This window comes from Bos indicus, chromosome 1 (genome assembly GCF_029378745.1).
Source record: "Bos indicus isolate NIAB-ARS_2022 breed Sahiwal x Tharparkar chromosome 1, NIAB-ARS_B.indTharparkar_mat_pri_1.0, whole genome shotgun sequence".
Classification (NCBI taxonomy): domain Eukaryota; kingdom Metazoa; phylum Chordata; class Mammalia; order Artiodactyla; family Bovidae; genus Bos; species Bos indicus.
This window is the reverse complement of record NC_091760.1, coordinates 4,483,230-4,503,338: the sequence shown is the minus strand read 5'-3', so window position 1 is coordinate 4,503,338 and position 20,109 is coordinate 4,483,230. Positions and strand designations below refer to the sequence as shown.

Genomic DNA, 20,109 nt, shown 5'->3' with positions numbered 1-20,109 from the left:
GAGCGATTGAACTGAACTGATCAACAAGTCACTAAATCACAATGTCAGTTTCATATGACCAAATACAAGCATATCTCAAAATATGATGGATTTGATTGCAAACCACTGTAATAAAATGAATACTGCAATAAAGTGAGTCACATGAATATTTTGGTTTTCACAGCATTTAAAACTTATGCTCACACTTACTGCAGTTCAGTAAGTGTGCAATATATCCAAATAAAACAATGTATATGCTTTAACTAAAAAGTACTATCTTGCTAAAAAAAATGCCAATAATCATTTGACAACCCATGGTTGCCATAAACCTTCAATTTGTTTAAAAAAAAAAAAAAGTGCAGGATCTGTGAAAAATAAAAAAACAAGGTATGCCTTTATATATAATGGATTGAACATGATACAGATAAGAAAATCAATATATTCTAAAAGGTTTCTTAGAGCACTTTCTAAATTAAGTCTAAAAGGAGCATTTCCCAAAGGCTGGTGGTACAACAGAATCATCACATAATTAAAATAAATAAAGATTCTCTAAGATTGACTATAGCACCAGAAGTCTAGGATATGTATTTTGTAGTATGTTCCTCCAACTGAGATGTACGGACAAGTTTAGAAAACTCTGAATTAGAGAATTTATTAAAATAGATCCAACGAACAAAGACAGTCTAACTTCCTGAAATTCTCCAGTATGATGTCCTCCTTATCTTATACTGCAGATTTCAAACTATATTCCTGACTGCTGAAGAGCTGAAAGCCCTCTAAAGCAACAAGTCACACAACATTAATAAAAAAAAAAAGGGAGACTTCCCTGGCAGTCCAGTGGTTAAGACTCTGTGCTCCCAATGCAGGCAGCACAGGTTCAACCCATGGCTGGGGAACTAAGATCCTGCAAAACACAGTGTACCACAAAAATTAATAAATAAAAGTGAAAAGCGGGGGAAAAAAAGGCTTCTCAGAAGGGGAAAAGGTGTATAACTAAATAGCTCAGTTCCTTAAAATAGAACCAACAATCTCTCTCTAAACTATTTAAATAAAAATACCTATTAAATTATTAGCATGAATATTTAGCATCCTTGTTTTAATTAAAGCAAAAAAGCAACTCAAATCAGTTATGTGCTTGACAGCTTTTAGTACAGCTTAAGGACTATTCAGCCACCCACACAACTAAACACTACTACTCTGGCAAGTGCAACCCAGACGCGCTAATGAACACGTCTTAGGTAATTAGAAATGCCTCTACCTGATGGTGCACTGGATCCTGCTGCACTGCCATCATTCGAGGCGGAAACTGATCCATGTTCTGATGTTGGGCATATGTTGGTTGCGGCATGCCATCTCCAGGAAACCCACTAAAAGAGATGAGCAGTCTTCTTTTTACCCATTCAAAAACACATCATTCTTGGCCACATTTACGCTACACAAACTTACAGATTGCTGTTCAGGAGTTGTTAACAATCAACATTTTACTTAATCATTTATTTACCTATATTAACTTAAAAACTCAGCATTATTCCCAAAATAAAAGTCATTTTTTATTGTAAATCTGACAGGATCCCCTCCCCATTCAGAAGAAATCCCCAAATACCACAATTTTTAAAAGAATTTTAGAAGACGCTATATGAAAAATGACTATTAAGTGTTACTTGCATTATGCCTTGTAATGACTACCAAAGTTCTATCTGCTGAGGAATCAAAAGAAAGTGACGTACAAGGGTGCCTGTGGAGGAGAGGCAGTGGGCGCAGCCACAGAAGGTGCGGCGGCGGTGGCCGGCGTAGTGGGCACAACAGCGGCAGGAGCAGGTGTTGTGGTGGCCGAGGCGGCAACAGCATCTTCTTTCTTGGATTCTTCCACTGCTTCTGGCTCATCATCATAATCAAATCTATCAAGTAGCTTCTGCAAGAGGTATGCCAATATTCCGTTTTAAAATTCAGGTTGTGATTCACTGCACAAAAAAAACTTTATAAAAACAGACATTCACCATCATCTATAACCCTGCTATGCTGTGATGTACAATTTCATTTTCCCACATGCTTCTAAGGGACTTTGGCGCACAGACAATTTTTGCACACACAAAAAAGGTACTACCATTGCTTTTTTACAGAGGTATACAGTGAATATTTAAGTAACTCAACATTAATAGAGTCAATGACAGGAGCCAAAATTAAAACTCGGGTCTAGGGCTTCCCTGATGATCGGCTCAGGGGTGAAGACTCTGCCTGCCAGTGCAAGAGACACAGGTTTGATCCCTGGTCTGGGAAGATTCCATATGCCGTGGAGCAGCTAAGCCTGTGTGCCACAACTAACGCGCCTGTGCTCGAGAGCCCGAGAGCCGCAGCTCCTGCAGCCTGCGTGTCCTAGCACCTGTGCTCCACAACAAGAAAAGCCAACACAAGGAGACTAGAGAGTAGGCCCCGCTTGCTGCAGCTAGAAAAAGCCTGCACAGCAACAAAGACTTGGCACAGCCAAAAATAAAAAAAAAAAAAAAAAAAATTAGGTTTAAACTATCTACAAAAACAACAAAAGAACTCTCTGCAGTTTATCACATATAGACATGTTCCTCAAAAGTTTTACGATTCAAACCTATTGCTTGGGGAAAACATCTGAAGCAATTAAAAAATTTAACTGAGCCCTACTATCTAAAAAGATATTTCTGCTGCTTTTAAGGAAACTGAACATCTACAAAGAGGCTGAAATAGACAAGCTGTTCCCAGTCAGCTGTTTGACTAGCTTAAAATAGACCTTCTCAGTCAAAAGCAAAGCACAATTCCTTTTTCTAAACTTAATGTAAAGAACAAACATTGATCAATCCACTTAAGATAAAACACTAGAGGAATTAGTTGCAATTCAAATGAACAAAATACGAATGCCACTGCTAGCACTGCTATTACTCAACATTTTATTTTTCTGGAAGTCCTAGCCATCAAGACAGTAAAAAAAAAAAAAAAAGAAACAGGTCTAGATGTTGAAGGGGAAAAGTCAAATTTAGCAGCCTACAAAATGTGAGAGAACCAACTAGAGAAAACAAGATAATTTACAAGATAACATAAAAATTCAATAGTTTCCCTCAACAGCATCAATTGGGCTTCCAGGGTGGCTCAGAAGTAAAGAATCTGCCTGGAATGCAGGGGCCATAGGAGGTGCCGGTTTGATCCCTGGGTTGGGAAGATCCCTTGGAGGAGGAAATGGCAACTCACTCCAGTATTCTTGCCTGGAAAATCCTATGGACAGAGGAGCCTAGTGGGCTACAGTCCATAGGATTGCAAAGATTTGGACATGGAAGTGTTATGAAACACTAAACATGAAAAATGAGTAAATTATCTAAGAATAAATGAAACAAATATAAAAAAAATCAGAAACCTAGTAAATTGAGATTCTATATAAGAAATTATCAGTACTTCTTAAATTAACTTGTAAATTCATAAAAATTTATGCTAACACTCAGCTCATCTGGAAAAGCATGCTGTGATGGTCAACTGTATACGTGCCAACTTGGCTAGGTTATGATGTCCAGTTGTTTGGTCAAATATTAACCTAGATGTTGCTCTGATGGTATTTTAAAAATGTGATTAACAGGGAATTCCCTGGTGATCCAGTGGTTAGTACTCTGCACTTTCACCACCATGAGCCTAAGGTTCAATCCCTGGTTGGGGAACTAAAATCCTTTAAGCTGCATGGAGCAGCAAAGAAAAAGAAAAGTGACTAACATTTAAATTAGTGGACTGTGAATAAACAAACACCTTCCACAATATGGGTGTGCCTCAATCAATCAGTCAAAGGCCTTATAGCAGGGTTTCCCAAAGACAGCATTCTCAAGACAGCAACAGGAAAACCTTTTGCTTTGCAGAATTTAGACTCAAGACTGCAGCATTAACTCTTACCTGGATTTCCAGCCTGACACTCTAACTTACACTTGACAACTACATGAACCAATCCCTTAAAAAAAAATACCCCCCTTCTCCCCTTTGTGTGTCTGTGCCTGTAACTGGTCCTGTTTCTCTGGAACATACCAATTCACATGCCCAAGAATAGGCAAGGAATGTCTGAAAAAGAATAAAGGCAGAAAACACATCCAGAAATGAACTGTAAGTTGCAAGTGTTTAAACTGCTATGATGCCAAAACACACACAGATACTAGTGGGACAAAATGGTATCTAGAGACAGACATAGAAAAAAGTGTATGACAAAAATTGTGAGGGAGAATTGGCTATTTCCAAAAATATAAAGGTTTAACTATCTTGAACTGTATGCTAATATAAGTTCTTGATACATTGAGACAAACATAAAAAACAGAAATGTAAAACTACTAGGAGAAATAGAGAATTTTTAATACAAGTGGGGAGAATTTTCCCAATCACAACATAGAACAGAAGACTAAAAAACAAAACCATAGCACTTAACAATTTATGTTCACATATGCAGAGGAAACAGGTCTGAAAAACCATACACAAATCAGTGGAACTGATTTCCCTTTTCACTTCAGAACTTTCTGTATTATCTGCATTTCTTCCCCCTAAAAGCATGTACTTCTTTTGTACTCAAAAATTTTAATCCAACCTTCTTTTAATCAGTAGTCACTCATAAATCATATAGATAGAATAACAAGCAGTAATTTCCATAGATTCTTAATATTAACTACTAGCAACAGTTATTGTATCTTAGAATGCTAGAAAGAAACAGATATTTAGAGATGATTAAATTAAAAGTTCTTTCTAGGATTATCAAACTTTTGTGTTTTTTTGTACTGCAACTTGTAAAATGAAATTAAATTTTATATTGTCATATATAGACAAGACACAAACAGGTAAGAGTGGAGTTGTTTAGGCAAACATTTCAACAGGAAGCTCTGAGCTGTGCATTTTCAACACACCTATACCCTTAGTGCAGAGAAGGCAAGCCACTCCAGTACTCTTGCCTAGAAAATCCCATGGATGGAGGAGCCTGGTAGGCTGCAGTCCATGGGGTCGCTACAAGTCGGAAGCGACTGAGCGACTTCACTTTCACTTTTCACCTTCACACAATGGAGAAAGCAATGGCAACCCACTCCAGTGTTCTTGCCTGGAGAATCCCAGGGACGGCAGAGCCTGGTGGGCTGCCGTCTATGGGGTTGCAGAGTCGGACACGACTGAAGCGACTTAGCAGCAGCAGCAGCATACCCTTAGTGGGAGCTCCTTAAACATAACTAAGGCCCAAAAGAGAAGTTTGAAGACACTAAACCAACCCAAACTTTCATATTATAGATAAGGTAACTAATGTTTTCAACAACAGAAAACAGAAAGCAACTTAAATGTCTTTCAACAGGGGAAATGGTTAAACTGATGTGTCCATGTAATGGAATAATTCTAATGAGCACTCAGTACATAGTAGATTTATATCTATTAACCTTAACAACCACCCAGAGACATGAGGATTAAGATGAAAAATAAACCAGTTAAAAACAATGTGTATGTATATTTATGTATATAGATTAAAAATACCTATTTTTATATATGTATGGACACACACATACACACAAACACACAGATACATAATGACCAAAAAAGAAAAGACTATATCCACAGGAAATCAATTCTGAAAAGATATATAGCAGAATGTTACAGTAGTTATCCTTGAGTAAGGGGGTTAATGATGAATGCTCTGTTTCCTTTATACTGTTTACTTTTCTCTTATATTGAAAATTCTGCAATGAATATATATCACATTTATAACCAAGAATAAGAGTCAATGTTTTGATGCCGAGGGGGAAAATCCCTCAAATAACTAAATGAACAATCCAAGTAAGTCAGAAAAGGGTTAACTTCTACAGAGCGATATAAACAATGGGATGGGTTATGTGAGAGAAGCATACCTTGTCAAATGCAGTTTTTTGTTCAGGTGGGGGGAAAGCAGCTTTTTGTTCAGGTGGTTGTGTAGGAGCTGTCTTTAACTGAGCTGTGATAGCCTGAACCTGAGCCATCACGGCATTGTCAATGGCGGGAGACTGTGGTTTTGGAGGCTGTTGAAAAGTCTGAAGGATCTGCTGAAGCTTAAAGAATGGGAAAACTGATAAACCACACAACAAAGGATAATCACAGTATCAAAAGTTAATTTACTTAAAAAAAAAAAATGGTGAATCAAAATAGCACAGGCACAGAGGAACTTGGAAAAAGGAACCAACCTTTTAGTAATGGTTAAGTTTATCCTGAATAAATATATCAGGGATACAATGTGTGTCACTTAAGGTTAAAAGTATATGCTGATGACGCCAATGGTAGACAATGATGGTCAGAGAGAAGAGAAAATACACTGAATTGTGAACAATGTATATATGTTTTCTAAAAAAGTGTAAAAAAATCGTCTGCATTAATCCATATAATTTTGTAACTAGCACTGTGGGCAACTCCACCACCCTGAGAGCTCTGCAGCTCTCTCCAAAGGGGCACACCATTCCTCAGTGTGCTGCTCCCTTGCTTACCTCTCCCACATATCCCCTAGTATCCTTCCTCACAAAGACTTTTCCAGTAGATATATTCCCTCCTCACAATGTGCTCGGTAACCAAGAATGTAAAATAAGAACTGACAACAGTACCTAACTGCAAACTATTTAATCTTTGGATAGACAGTTTACCTGTTGACCTTGAGTTGTCTGAAACAGTTGGGCCACAGCAGCAAAAGCATCAGAGCTGGGCAACTGCGGTACAGTTGGTACAGAGTTTGTAGTGGCTTGTGGAGGTTCAGAAGAAACTTTAACTGGAGGTGGAGGTGAACCTAAAAAAGAAAAGATCATTAAGGCCTCAAAAACTTTTAACTCATAAATATTTCCTTTAAACTCCATTAAGCTTCTTTACTAAAACAATACTCTATTCAGTTTAACATACAGTAAAAAATATAGATTATGGTATTACAGCCTATACTGCAACACGCACTGAATACTTTTATTAGAAATAATGATGGGAAGAAAACTTGATCTTCCAAGATGTAAACTCAAGCTTCCTTCTTATAGAAAAATTCCATCACTATAAATAGATTCCAAACATATCATGTACAAAAAATGACACAATTCTCTAAGTGCACAGACACACCTGACCTTACCTTCATTATTAGTAACATTTTCTGTTACTGGAGCAGCATTACTGGTTCCTGCTGCCATGTCCAAAAGAGGCTGAATAATTTCAATTTTGAATACTCCATTTTTTTGCCAAAGGTTCAATACACGAACTATTTTACTCTGTTATGTGAAAAAACATGAATATATAATAAGTATTAGCATAAATAATTATACCTCTTATGAAAAGAGAGAACAAAACACCACAGGCTAACATTTCCATGCTATATCTGTTAGAAAACAATCTATCATCAGAATTACAGCCTCATTAAACTACTCTAACTGGCCTTCCTTCAGTAGTGTAATCCAGGGTAAGAAACAGGGAGAGAAAAAAAACAAAAAATTAACCTAGAGAGTCAAAAGAAATGCATTAGAATTACTTGAAATTTTCATATTTATGATTACAAAGAAACCAAAAAATTCAGTTATCTAAGAAGAGTAAAATCCAGGATGATTTTAATAGTTAAAATATTTAACACAATTAACTGGCCTCTAATTGCTAGGTAAGTTGTTTTGTGGGTTACCAAATTTGAAGGAGATCCAGAGAAAATGTGTTATTCATGGTTACAACTCTTATCTCCTCCTCTAGGAATGAACTTTTCTCTTGTATATCTTTCCCACAAGAGCATTCCTCCAAGAATACAGAGAATCCATAACATGCGAATTCATATGTCCTTTATTATACAGGCTCTAGTCTTTGTTATTCTGAGCTTACCAGTGTATTTCTCCTACCTATTAGAGTCTAGTTTTTTGTCTATGTTTTTCTATCTTTTTACAGTACAGAGTAAAACCAGCTATAAATGTGAGGAATTAAATACAGTAGTCTGATTGCTAATGAATATCATTTATACTTCAACATCTCTATATGATGGGGAAAGTCAATGATTGGTCCCTTCCTTCTGGAATAAACAACAATTTGAGATAAGCACTGTCCTCCTCTACTGCAGAATTTCTTTACCATTCAGTCACAAGAAATCTTTCTAATAATGTTTTCTTTAAAGAAAGATGATGCTCCTTTTTTTTGTCCAGTGGTCATGTATGGATGTGAGAGTTGGACTGTGAAGAAAGCTGAGTGCTGAAGAATTGATGCTTTTGAACTGTGGTGTTGGAGAAGACTCTTGAGAGTCCCTTGAACTGCAAGGAGATCCAACCAGTCCATTCTAAAGGCGATCAGTCCTGGGTGTTCTTTGGAAGGACTGATGCTAAAGCTGAAACTCCAATACTTTGGCCACCTCATGTGAAGAGTTGACTCATTGGAAAAGACTCTGATGCTGGGAGGGATTGGGTGCAGGAGAAGGGGATGACAGAGGATGAGATGGCTGGACGGCATCGCCGACTCGATGGACGTTGAGTTTGGGTGAACTCCGGGAGTTGGTGATAGACAGGGAGGCCTGGTGTGCTGCGACTCATGGGGTTTCAAAGAGTCAGACACGACTGAGCGACTGAACTGAACTGATGCTCCTTTTGTATTTCAAAAGTACAACATTTCTGAAGGACTTCACAAGAAAATAGATATGACTACTATAGAAAAAAACTGGGTTTTGTTTCAAGTTCACAGAGATCACTATGTGATTACCTTTCTAATAATACAGTAGGCTTTAAATACCTAATATACATTTAAGAATAGAGTAAGAATACAAGTTTAATTTAAAAATTATAAACTATACCTTATCTTCAGATGGACAAAGATACAGATATTGGAATGTGGCAGTTATGTTTTTAGAGAATCTTGGCCCAAAAACATCTTTATCAGTTCCAAACTGATGACGAGACTGTCGCACAATTGAGTCGATTACATATAATCCTGGAACCTTGTATTCTGGTTTACACTACAAAGATTAAAGATGTAAAGTCAATACAAGAAAAGTAAATCACAATTTGACACCCATTAATCTCACTCTTATGAAACTATATATTCAAGGTTATTTCTACAGAAATAACTAAAGTTATTAATTTAAGTAATTAACTACTTAAATGTTAAATTCTCTTATTGGCTAGCTTGTCAAGATTCCCACAGGTCTGTAGAGAACTACCATTCTCTTGATGTTTCAGACTCCCAATATTTTACTTTTTTCTGATCCCTCTGTCCTCCCCCACTTCCAACTTCCTAGAATCAGCATTACTTTATCAATGCCTAAGCCACCTCCATACAGATCTACTTATTATGGAAAAATCTACTCTCATTCATCCTGCTCAAAAAATAACTTTTAAAATTATCAAAAAGCCAATCTTAACCAAAATATTAATTTCAATTCTATTAAAGTACAGTATCAGAGAAACAAAACCCAAAAGGCAAAGTCATTCTTGGCCTTACAAACTGACAAGATAAAATGAATAGATAGACACCTGCAAACACTTCTGGTGGTACAACCTTTATGAAAAATAATTTAGCAATAAACACAAAGCCTTGTTTGATCCAACAACCCTATTTCTAAAAATTTATACTAAGGAAAACAGACTCCATATTTCCAATGCAGGGGGCACAGCTTGATCCCTGGTCGGGGAACTAAGATTCTGCAAGCCACGTGGCATGGCCAAAACAGTTAAAAAAAAAAAAGGTACAGCTCTAGGTTAGGGGAGAAGACAATGATGTCTAAGTCTCCTTTCTCAGTCCTTTACTGACATAGACATGTGCTAATGTTACATATGTTATCAAACAACATATAACTGTAGAAGTGAAAAGTGGTTTAATTATGATGGGAGAAAGGGAAGTTGAAAACACCACAGTGATTTCATTTGAAGTACTACAAGATAAGTTAAAAGTCAAAAGAGTCATCAGGGCAATGGGGAGAGAAGGCTCGAGCAGACAAAAAACTATTTCGAATCCTGACTCATAGTAAGTACTCAATCAACAGTACTGCTATATATTTTTGTTTTGTTATGAAACAAAAAAACAAGACTTCCAGTGACAACTTTTCTGTAGAGTGACTTTCGAAGTAATTATTCAAATTACAACTCACAAAGTACATTACAATATTGATCATAACTAAAATGAGGTAATAATAAAATGGATAGTTACCTTTTTGATGAACTTTTCTACTATTTGAACCACATGCTTATAAAGCTGAAAAGAACAAAAAGAATATCATTATCCAGCTAACACACTTTTCTCTTCAATACATTTCCTATAATTAGAAAATACCTAAAACCTCAAAATTTGTACAATTTGAATAATTCTCAAGGTAATACTGAACGAACCCTAGTAAATAATCCATAGTCAACAACTCAAAAAATTCTTAACCACACATAAACAAGGTAACTACGTGAGGTGATGGATGTGTCAATTAGTATAAGGTAATCATTTCACAACGTACATGTGCATCAAACCGTGCTCTATTACCTACTACTAAATCTGTCAACTATACCTCAATAAAGTTAAAAAATATAAAGAGGAAATACAACGTAACAGATTTTGAAATATGTTACAATGTAGACACATCATACAGTTGTTATTATGTACTTTCAGCAAAACCTGGTTAGTGCTCTTTGACTTAGGCCTGAACTACTTCACAATATGAAACCTCAAATTTAACAATAATATTTTCAACATTTTAAAAAACACCTTCCAAATTAATATATTTCTTTTACTCTTACCTTTATAGCTTTAATAGCAGCTTTCGTGATGAGAATCATCTTGGCTCGAGAGATGGGAGGTTTCATATCCATAAGTGAAAAGAGCTTTAAAAAAAAAAAAAGGAAAAAAGTTTTAATTAAAAGTAAAATTAGAGGTTTACCCTTCATTTCAACAAATATATTTGTAACTAAAAGAATAATAAAATTTCTAAAACTAGGTTTAATAATTTGTCTGGTAAAGAAAAACCAAGAGCTTTCTTACATACTAGCATCACCACTTTGAAAACAGAATGGGAAAAGATTATGCTAAAATCAGCAAAAAAGGGGGAAAAGGTAAAAAAAAATTGACAAAATCTATAACAGAAAATTTACAAAACCCTACTGAAGAACTCAAAACTGATTTGAATGGAAACAAACACACCATGTTCCTATACTGAAAATGGCAATACTGTGACTCAATATTTAATATTTCAAATCCAACCTCACTGAGATTTTGCAGGACTTCAAATAATTCTGATGTTCATTTGGAGATACACATGTATTACATCAGGTAAGAAACTTAACACGTCATTATAAAACTTGAATTCACAATTTCTTGATTAGTCAGGAATAAAAATGACACCGTATTTAACAAATTTCACTACAGTAAATCCAACAATCAGGGAGTCCCAGGAGATGAAACCACACAGGCACACTCCTTTCCCCTAAAATTTAAACCCAACCAAAATATAATGAGAGCCCATAAAGAGTAATAAAGATAAAATTCTGACATTAAGAAGAAGCTTATATCTAGTTTCTTAAAATCTTGTTTTTGTTTTAACCATAAGCATACATATTCTTCTAAAAATACATTTTGAAATAAGTTTCAGGGCCTTCTAAGCATTATCAGTCTTACATGAATCATATTTCCATTTCTCTCCAACTAATGCTGGAATTTCAAATATGGAACCCCTAAGACACAGACTATCTTTACTGGACACCTACTAAAAAGGTACCCTAAAGAACAAGTCTCCTTTTCCAGAATAAATAGCCCTACCTGTCAACAAAATACTCTGGCAACAGAGTTTTTGCAGTTTTTCAAAACTACAGACACAATGGGACTATAGATAGTGGTAACAGTAATTTTTTTAAAAAGTATGCAATGCAAGATATGATCAATATAAGAACTAAAAACGTACTTTGTTTAAGCAGAGAAAGGTAGAATTTTTTGATAAATGATACTAAGATGAATTTGAGTAAACTCTGGGAGATCGTGAAGGACAGGGAAGCCTGGCATGCTGCAGCTCATGGGGTCACAAAGAGTTGGACATGACTTAGGACTGAACAAGAACAACAATACTAAAATACAGAGAATGGGAAAAACAAAGATACTAACACAAAGACTGATTTTTTTAAAAAGGCATTATCTAATTCGGGTCATTATTCTTTATTTCCAACAAAATAAAAATTCTCCGTGAAAATAAATGCTCACTAATTGAAAAACAACTAGAGACACTAATCTTTAAAACTATATAAACCAATGAGAAACTAAGAAACGATTTAAAGTATTTCAACTCCAATACAAACTGAAAAATGTATGCAGCACACAGTTTATAAAAGGGCATATTCTGCCCATTTCTAAGTTACAAAAGCTATTGAAACAGTTATTTATTACTACAGTTCTATTTCCTTTTCTGGATCTTAAAGCAGAGAAACTGGATACAAAAAGAGTTTATACACGATCTCAAGAATGAGTAACAGCGAGAACTACTTTTCTGGCCATTAAAAGCTTAGAGAATCATATTTCTCTGAAGCCTAAGCCAGCACGAATATTCATTTAATGTCCCACATTCTTGATTATTTCTACAGTAAGGAACTCCCCATATTAAAAAACAACAACACACACACAAAAAACCCCAGCCAACTGAGGAGACAAGACAGATTAGTGCCATCTTCTGATGAAATGCTCTACAGTTTATATTTAAATCATTTATCTTAAAAAATTAAAGTACAGACTATACCATATAGCAGTATAACTATCACTCAGGCAATAAACCAGCAAGAGAGCATTTAAGTGCTACCATTTAAGAGACAGACAGAGGAAGGGTATTTATTCCACTAAAGAAGGCACAACTCAAGACAAGAGGAAGTTGATTTTGAATCAACACTAAGTGCCTAAGTATAAGGTGGTACATCATCTTATTTAATCATATTAACAATTAACATAGATTGTCACAGCTGTTTTGAGCCGATACCAAAAAGGATTACATCTGCTTTCAAATGATTCCCAGGGAATGTGTCTGGACTAGAATTTGTTGATTGTAAAGCTCACAATCCTTAAGATTATCAGTTCAGTTCAGTCGCTCAGTCGTGTCCAACTCTGCGACCCCATGACTGCAGCATGCCAGGCCTCCCTGTCCATCACCAACTCCCGGAGCTTGCTCAAACTCATGTCCATTGAGTCAGTGATGCCATCCAACCATCTCATTCTCTGTTGTCCTCTTCTCCTTCTGCCTTCAATCTTTCCCAGTATTAGGGTCTTTTCCAGTGAGTCAGTTCTTTGCATCAGGTGGCCAAAGTACTGGAGTTTCAGCTTCAGCATCAGTCCTTCCCATGATTACTCAGGACTGATTTCCTTTAGGATGGACTGGTTGGATCTCCTTGCAGTCCAAGGGACTCTCAGGAGTATTCTCCCAACACCACAGTTCAAAAGCATCAATTCTTCGGCACTCAGCTTTCTTTATAGTCCAACTCTCACATCCATACATGACTACTGGATAAACCATATAGTCAACTCCTTATACAATGCTGCTTGTTGTAAATACATGCAAAGACCATTAACTCTGATGGAGAATGCAGGCAAAATACCAAGTAGGCATCTGTGCTCATCTCTCTCTATATATATTGCATTGGTTCAGGGATAACGATGAGACATACTGAATTTAACTTGGGATGCCTACTGAAAATCCAGGCAGAGATTTCAGCAGACTGGAATATGGATCTTGAAAAAGCAGAGGTCCTTCTAGAAACTGAGAGATTACAGAATCAAAACCAGGAAGACGAGTAAGAAGGGAACAAAGATACAACTAACTACAGTATACCAAATATTTCAATGTAGCACAGAAAAGGGGGCGACACAAAGGAACACCAGGACAAACACCAGAAACTAAACCTTTACTGCTTTAGTTTTTTTCATATGGCTTGACTAACATTCCATCATGTAAAATGCCAGGCTGGATGAAGCACAAACTGGAATCAAGACTGCCGGGAGAAATATCAATAACCTCAGATATACAGATGATACCACCCTTATGGCAGAAAGCAAAGAGGACCCGAAGAGCCTCTTGATGAAAGTGAAAGTCGCTCAGTAGTATCCAACTCTTTGCGACCCCATGGACTGTAGCCTGCCAGGCTCCTCTGTCCATGGAATTCTCCAGGCCAGAATACTGGAGTGGGTAGCCTTTCCCTCCTCCAGGGGATCTTCCCAACCCAGGGATCAAACCCAGGTCTACCACATTGTAGGCAGATTCTTTACCAGCTGAGCCACAAGGGAAGCCCAAAAGTGAAAGAGGAAGAGTGAAAAAGCTGGCTTAACACTTAACATTGAAAAACCTCAGATTATGGCATCCAGGCCCATCAATTCACGACAAACAGATGGAGAAATAATGGAAACAGTGAGAGACTTTCTTTTCTTGGACTCCAGAATCACTGCAGATGGTGACTGCAGCCATGAAATTAAAAGACGCTTGCTCCTTTGAAGAAAAGTTATGACCAACCTAGACAGCATATTAAAAAGCAGAGATATTATTTTGCCAACAAAGGTCCACTTAGTCAAGGCTATGGTTTTTCCAGTAGTCATGTATGGATGTGAGAGTTGGACTGTGAAGAAAGCTGAGTGCTGAAGAATTGATGCTTTTGAACTGTGGTGTTGGAGAAGACTCTTGAGAGTCCCTTGGACTGCAAGGAAATCCAACCAGTCCATCCTAAAGGAAATCAGTCCTGAGTGTTCACTGGAAAGACTGATACTGAAGCTGAAACTCCAATACTTTGGCCACCTCATGCGAAGAACTGACTCATCTGAAAAGACCCTGATGCTGGGAAAGATTGAAGGCAGAAGGAGAAGGGGATGACAGAGGATGAGCTGGTTAAATGCCATCACCGATGCCATTCAATGGCATGGACATGAGTTTGAGCAAGCTCCGGGTGTTGGTGACAGACAGGGAAGCCTAGCATGCTGCAGTCCATGGGGTTGCAAAGAGTCAGACACGACTGAGCGACTAAACTGAATGACTAGTACTATCATCTGCAACTGGGCAAATGCTCAATAAACATCACTAGGTGCAGCGCTCTCATTGCTACTACACATCTGCATTCAGAATTAATGTGATCTGTCCAAAAACAAAAAGTGTCAACGCACCCACAGAAAATGATGCAATTCTGTTATAGAGGATAATAGCAGCAGTAGGCCCCAAAAGGTACAAAACCTCCTTAGAAAGCCTTAGTAAGAAAAACATATTTGCTAGCAATAGACACAAGTTTGTTTTTTTTTGTTGTCATCAGTTGAATAACTATTAGAAAAACTAAACATGAACACTGTTCTGCTGGGTGCCTGATATACAAAGTATTCTAAAAATTATGAAAAAAAAATCACTCACAATGATTCCTATTATCAATAAAGAACAATTTTAAATTTGGCCCATCACACTTATAGAATTCACAGGGTTTGAGGGTTAGTCAAAATAACATGATACTCTACTATTTATTGACTGCATAAACTTTGACAAGTTTAGTTAAAACTTTTCTGAATTTCAATGATGTATGAAAAAGAGGATTAGTAATATTCAATTCACTTCATAAAACTGTTGGGCTTCCCTGGTGGCTCAGAGGTTAAAGCATCTGCCTGCAATGCGGGAGACCTGGGCTCGATCCCAGGGTCGGGAAGATGGCAGGAAATGGCAACCCACTCCAGTATTCTTGCCTGGAGAATCCCATGGGCGGAGGAGCCTGGTGGGCTGCAGTCCATGGCACTGCAAAGAGTCGGACACAACTGAGCGACTTCACTTTCATAAAACTGTTAGGATTAAATGAGATAATGTATATATAAATCTCTTGGCCTAGATCTGACACATAAATGGCTCGGTAAAAAGAAGTACATAATGCCCTGGGAATCTTAACACAGATCTCAAGTTTAAGTTTTTGTCGTGAAACTGAAGGCGTTAGTGCTTCAGTTGTGTCCAACTCTTACTGACCCATGAACTGTAGCCTGCCAGGCTTCTCTGTCCATGGAATTCTTCAGGCAAGAATACCGGAGTGGGTATCCATTCCTTTCAGGGGATCTTTCCGACCCAGGGATTGAACCTAGGTCTCCTGCATTTGCAGGTGGATTCTTTACCATGTGAGCCACCAGGGAAGCCCAATTTTTTATTATGGCTTAGCATAAAAACTTTATTGTGTTACATCTACTATTCAAGTGCTGCATTTGGAGAAATTTTCTCTATACTGAAAACACAGCAGTATCAAAGACTTCTGCAGCTGTATAGCACCTACTACCTAATCTAGTATTCATACTAAATTCACAACTGCTTTCACAATATATCTGGCAGGTCCCATATTAGTTCACAGGGTTACTAACTCATAACTAATCAGCTGCAACGGTTACAGCTGTCATCTTTGTACTGACCCCAAATCTCCCTTCTGATAACCTTCCCTCCCTTTTCCTGCTCTAGTTCTGCCTCTGGAGCACAGAACAATAGTGATCTTTCTCATGTGAGAAAATAAACATAACTAAGCATGTTTTCTTATCGGCTTCAACTATTAACCATATGATATGATTTCTAGATCTGACTATACTGGCTAATTCCTTTTAAAAGTATGATAAAACAAAATAAAGAGGGCCTGGATATATTCCTGTGGAATCTAGTGGGTTGTCTTTTGTATCAGTTTCCTCTTCTTGCAGGAACACATTACCACAAACTCAGTAGCTTAAAACAACACTTGTGGAATTCACAACCTCATTAGTCTGAAATCAAGGCATTGGTAGGGCCGCCTTCCTTCTGGGCACTCTAGGTCAAAATCTATTTCTTTCCTTTTCTAGCCAAAGGGTGCCTAAATTCCTTTGGCTCTTCCATCTTCAAAGCTGGCAGCATAGCATCGTCTGTCCTTCCTTAGCCTCTGCTTTCACTGTACCTCACTTTCTCTGACTTTCATGTCTCTCATTTTAAGGACCCTTGGGGTTACACTGGGTTCATCCAGATAACATGGGACAATTAACTCAACTCAAACCCTTATTCACATCTGCAAAGTCTCTTTGCCAAGTAAGGTAACACATTCTCAGGTTCTAGGATTCAGAACATGGTCACTCTAGGGTAGGGGAGATCATCTATTATTATTAAATTTTAAAATACTGCTTCAGTTCAGTTCAGTTCAGTTGCTCAGTCGTGTCCGACTCTGCGACCCCATGAATCACAGCACGCCAGGCCTCCCTGTCCATCACCAACTTCCAGAGTTCACTCAGACTCACGTCCATCGAGTCGGTGATACCTTCCAGCCATCTCATCTTCTGTTGCCCCCTTTTCCTCCTGCCCCCAATCCCTCCCAACATCAGTCTTTTCCAATGAGTCAACTCTTCACATGAGGTGGCCAAAGTACTGGAGTTTCAGCTTTAGCATCAGTCCTTCCAAAGAAATCCCAGGGCTGATCTCCTTTAGAATGGACTGGTTGGATCTCCTTGCAGTCCAAGGGACTCTCAAGAGTCTTCTCCAACACCACAGTTCAAAAGCATCAATTCTTCGGCGCTCAGCTTTCTTCACAGTCCAACTCTCACATCCATACATGACCACAGGAAAAACCATAGCCTTGACTAGACGGACCTTTGTTGGCAAAGTACTGTCTCTGCTTTTGAATATGCTGTCTAGGTTGGTCATAACTTTACTTCCAAGGAGTAAGCGTCTTTTAATTTCATGGCTGCAGTCACCATCTGCAGTGATTTTGGAGCCCAGAAAAATAAAGTCTGACACTGTTTCCACTGTTTCCCGATCTATTTGCCATGAAGTGATGGGACCAGATGCCATGATCTTCGTTTTCTGAATGTTGAGCTTTAAGCCGACTTTTCCACTCTCCTCTTTCACTTTCATCAAGAGGCTTTTTAGTTCCTCTTCACTTTCTGCCCTAAGGGTGGTGTCATCTGCATATCTGAGGTTATTGATATTTCTCCTGGCAATCTTGATTCCAGCTTGTGTTTCTTCCAGCCCAGCGTTTCTCATGATGTACTCTGCATATAAGTTAAATAGTTGGGGCTTTCCTGGTGGTCCAGTGGATAGGAGTCTCCCTACCAATGGAGGGGTCATGGGCTCAATCCCTGGTCTTGAAAGATCCCAAAAGCCTGTGCTCCACAACAAGAGAAGCCATTGCAATGAGAGGCCCACGTTCCGCAATAAACAGTAGCCCTCCCTCATCACAACTAGGGAAAGCCAATGAAGCAATGAAGATCCAGTGCAGTTTAAATATATAGTGCTCAATTCATTATTAACTCATATTTATAACCAAGTAAAACCCTCAGACTGTTTCACTGCAATCTTCATCAGAACTAGAACTTCATGTTGATTTTATGTTGGTTTCTGACAGTCCTTCAATCTACTTAGGTAGTCTAGAAATCACTTTCTGTTTTCAACGTAGCAGCTATTCCAATTAGTTTGTAACTTTCATGAATCTGCTATATAGATGGCTTTTTTCAACACCACGGTTTTTTAAAAATTAGAAAGACCTATACTTGAAACTACCACCTGACCTGCATTTTGAGAAACCTGTATGCAGGTCAGGAAGCAACAGTTAGAACTGGACATGGAACAACAGACTGGTTCCAAATAGGAAAAGGAGCACGTCAAGGCTGTATATTGTCACTCTGCTTATTTAACTTATCTGCAGAGTACATCATGAGAAACACTGGACTGGAAGAAGCAAAAGCTGGAATCAAGATTGCCGGGAGAATCATCAATAACCTCAGATATGCAGATGACACCACCCTTAGGGCAGAAAGTGAAGAGGAACTAAAAAGCCTCTTGATGAAAGTGAAAGAGGAGAGTGGAAAAGTTGGCTTAAAGCTCAACATACAGAAAACGAAGATCATGGCATCTGGTCCCATCACTTCATGGCAAACAGATAGGGAAACAGTGGAAACAGTGTCAGACTTTATTTTTCTGGGCTCCAAAATCACTGCAGATGGTGACTGCAGCCATGAAATTAAAAGACGCTTACTCCTTGGAAGTAAAGTTATGACCAACCTAGACAGCATATTCAAAAGCAGAGACAGTACTTTGCCAACAAAGGTTTGTCTAGTCAAGGCTATGGTTTTTCCAGTGGTCATGTATGGATGCGAGAGTTGGACTGTGAAGAAGGCTGAGCGCTGAAGAATTGATGCTTTTGAACTGTGGTGTTGGAGAAGACTCTTGAGTGTCCCTTGGACTGCAAGGAGATCCAACCAGTCCATTCTAAAGGAGATCAGCCCTGGGATTTCTTTGGAAGGACTGATGCTAAAGCTGAAACTCCAGTACTTTGGCCACCTCATGTGAAGAGTTGACTCATTGGAAAAGACTGATGCTGGGAGGAATTGGGGGCAGGAGGAAAAGGGGACGACAGAGGATGAGATGGCTGGAAGGTATCACCGACTTGATGGACGTGAGTCTGAGTGAACTCCGGGAGTTGGTGATGGACAGGGAGGACTGGCGTGCTGCAATTCATGGGGTCGCAAAGAGTCGGACACGACTGAGAGACTGAACTGAACTGATACTTGCAACTTGTAGGAAGACTTTATCTAATATTCTGTGGACCCTGCCAGTTAGATAAAATTCACTTAACAATACTCTCAACTTATCAATATTTTTTCTAATTTATTCAAGATGAAATCATGACAAATATCTGAAATATATGCAGTCCTCACTAGATGAAACACATTTTCTTTCTTATGAAAGAAAAATGTTTAATTGGTCTGTGAGAATCTGTTCTAGCTCCAAGTGACTAGAAATCTCTAGGCAGAATCTCTTTCAATGGTGTACTTATCCCATCTTATCCTCTTAAACTTACTATAATGAATTATACTTTAAGATATCTAGTATTCCTTTCCTTTGCTATTATGATCTCCGTGATGACAAATTCTGCCTTAAGCTCCTATTATTAATAATTAATTACAAAGTTAAAAAAAAAAATTTGGATGCTTCCAAAAATACATACACATACTCACAGTAACAGGCTGGTACTCAAATCTCCCTTCTGACAGATCAAGTTATCAAAGTGTTCAAGTCTACAATCTCCCTCCCTCTTTTGTTCATCTGTCTCATCAAATCTGATACATTGGCTTCAACCAAATCAAGAGTTAAAGCCAACTTAACTTAAATGTTTACTGATAAAATATACTTTATAAAAGCACACATTAAATTTAACAAAAGAAAACGTAGGGGGAAAATCTTAAAATCATCTCCACAAA

At 37.9% G+C, this 20,109-nt stretch overlaps 1 protein-coding gene across 2 annotated transcripts in view; it reads right to left on the bottom strand.

Annotated features, from left to right (window-relative positions):
* Window positions 1–20,109, bottom strand: part of SCAF4 (SR-related CTD associated factor 4) — a 62,000-nt gene that overhangs the window by 27,943 nt on the left and 13,948 nt on the right. For both annotated transcript variants that reach the window (XM_019957132.2, XM_019957208.2), the window contains exons 2-9: window positions 10,674–10,757; window positions 10,099–10,143; window positions 8,747–8,908; window positions 7,067–7,202; window positions 6,603–6,742; window positions 5,844–6,020; window positions 1,707–1,891; window positions 1,238–1,346 (exon numbers count right to left, since the gene is read on the bottom strand). In XM_019957132.2, the coding sequence (XP_019812691.1) occupies window positions 1,238–1,346; window positions 1,707–1,891; window positions 5,844–6,020; window positions 6,603–6,742; window positions 7,067–7,202; window positions 8,747–8,908; window positions 10,099–10,143; window positions 10,674–10,757 (1,038 nt within the window). The remainder of the gene's footprint in view (window positions 1–1,237; window positions 1,347–1,706; window positions 1,892–5,843; window positions 6,021–6,602; window positions 6,743–7,066; window positions 7,203–8,746; window positions 8,909–10,098; window positions 10,144–10,673; window positions 10,758–20,109) is intronic.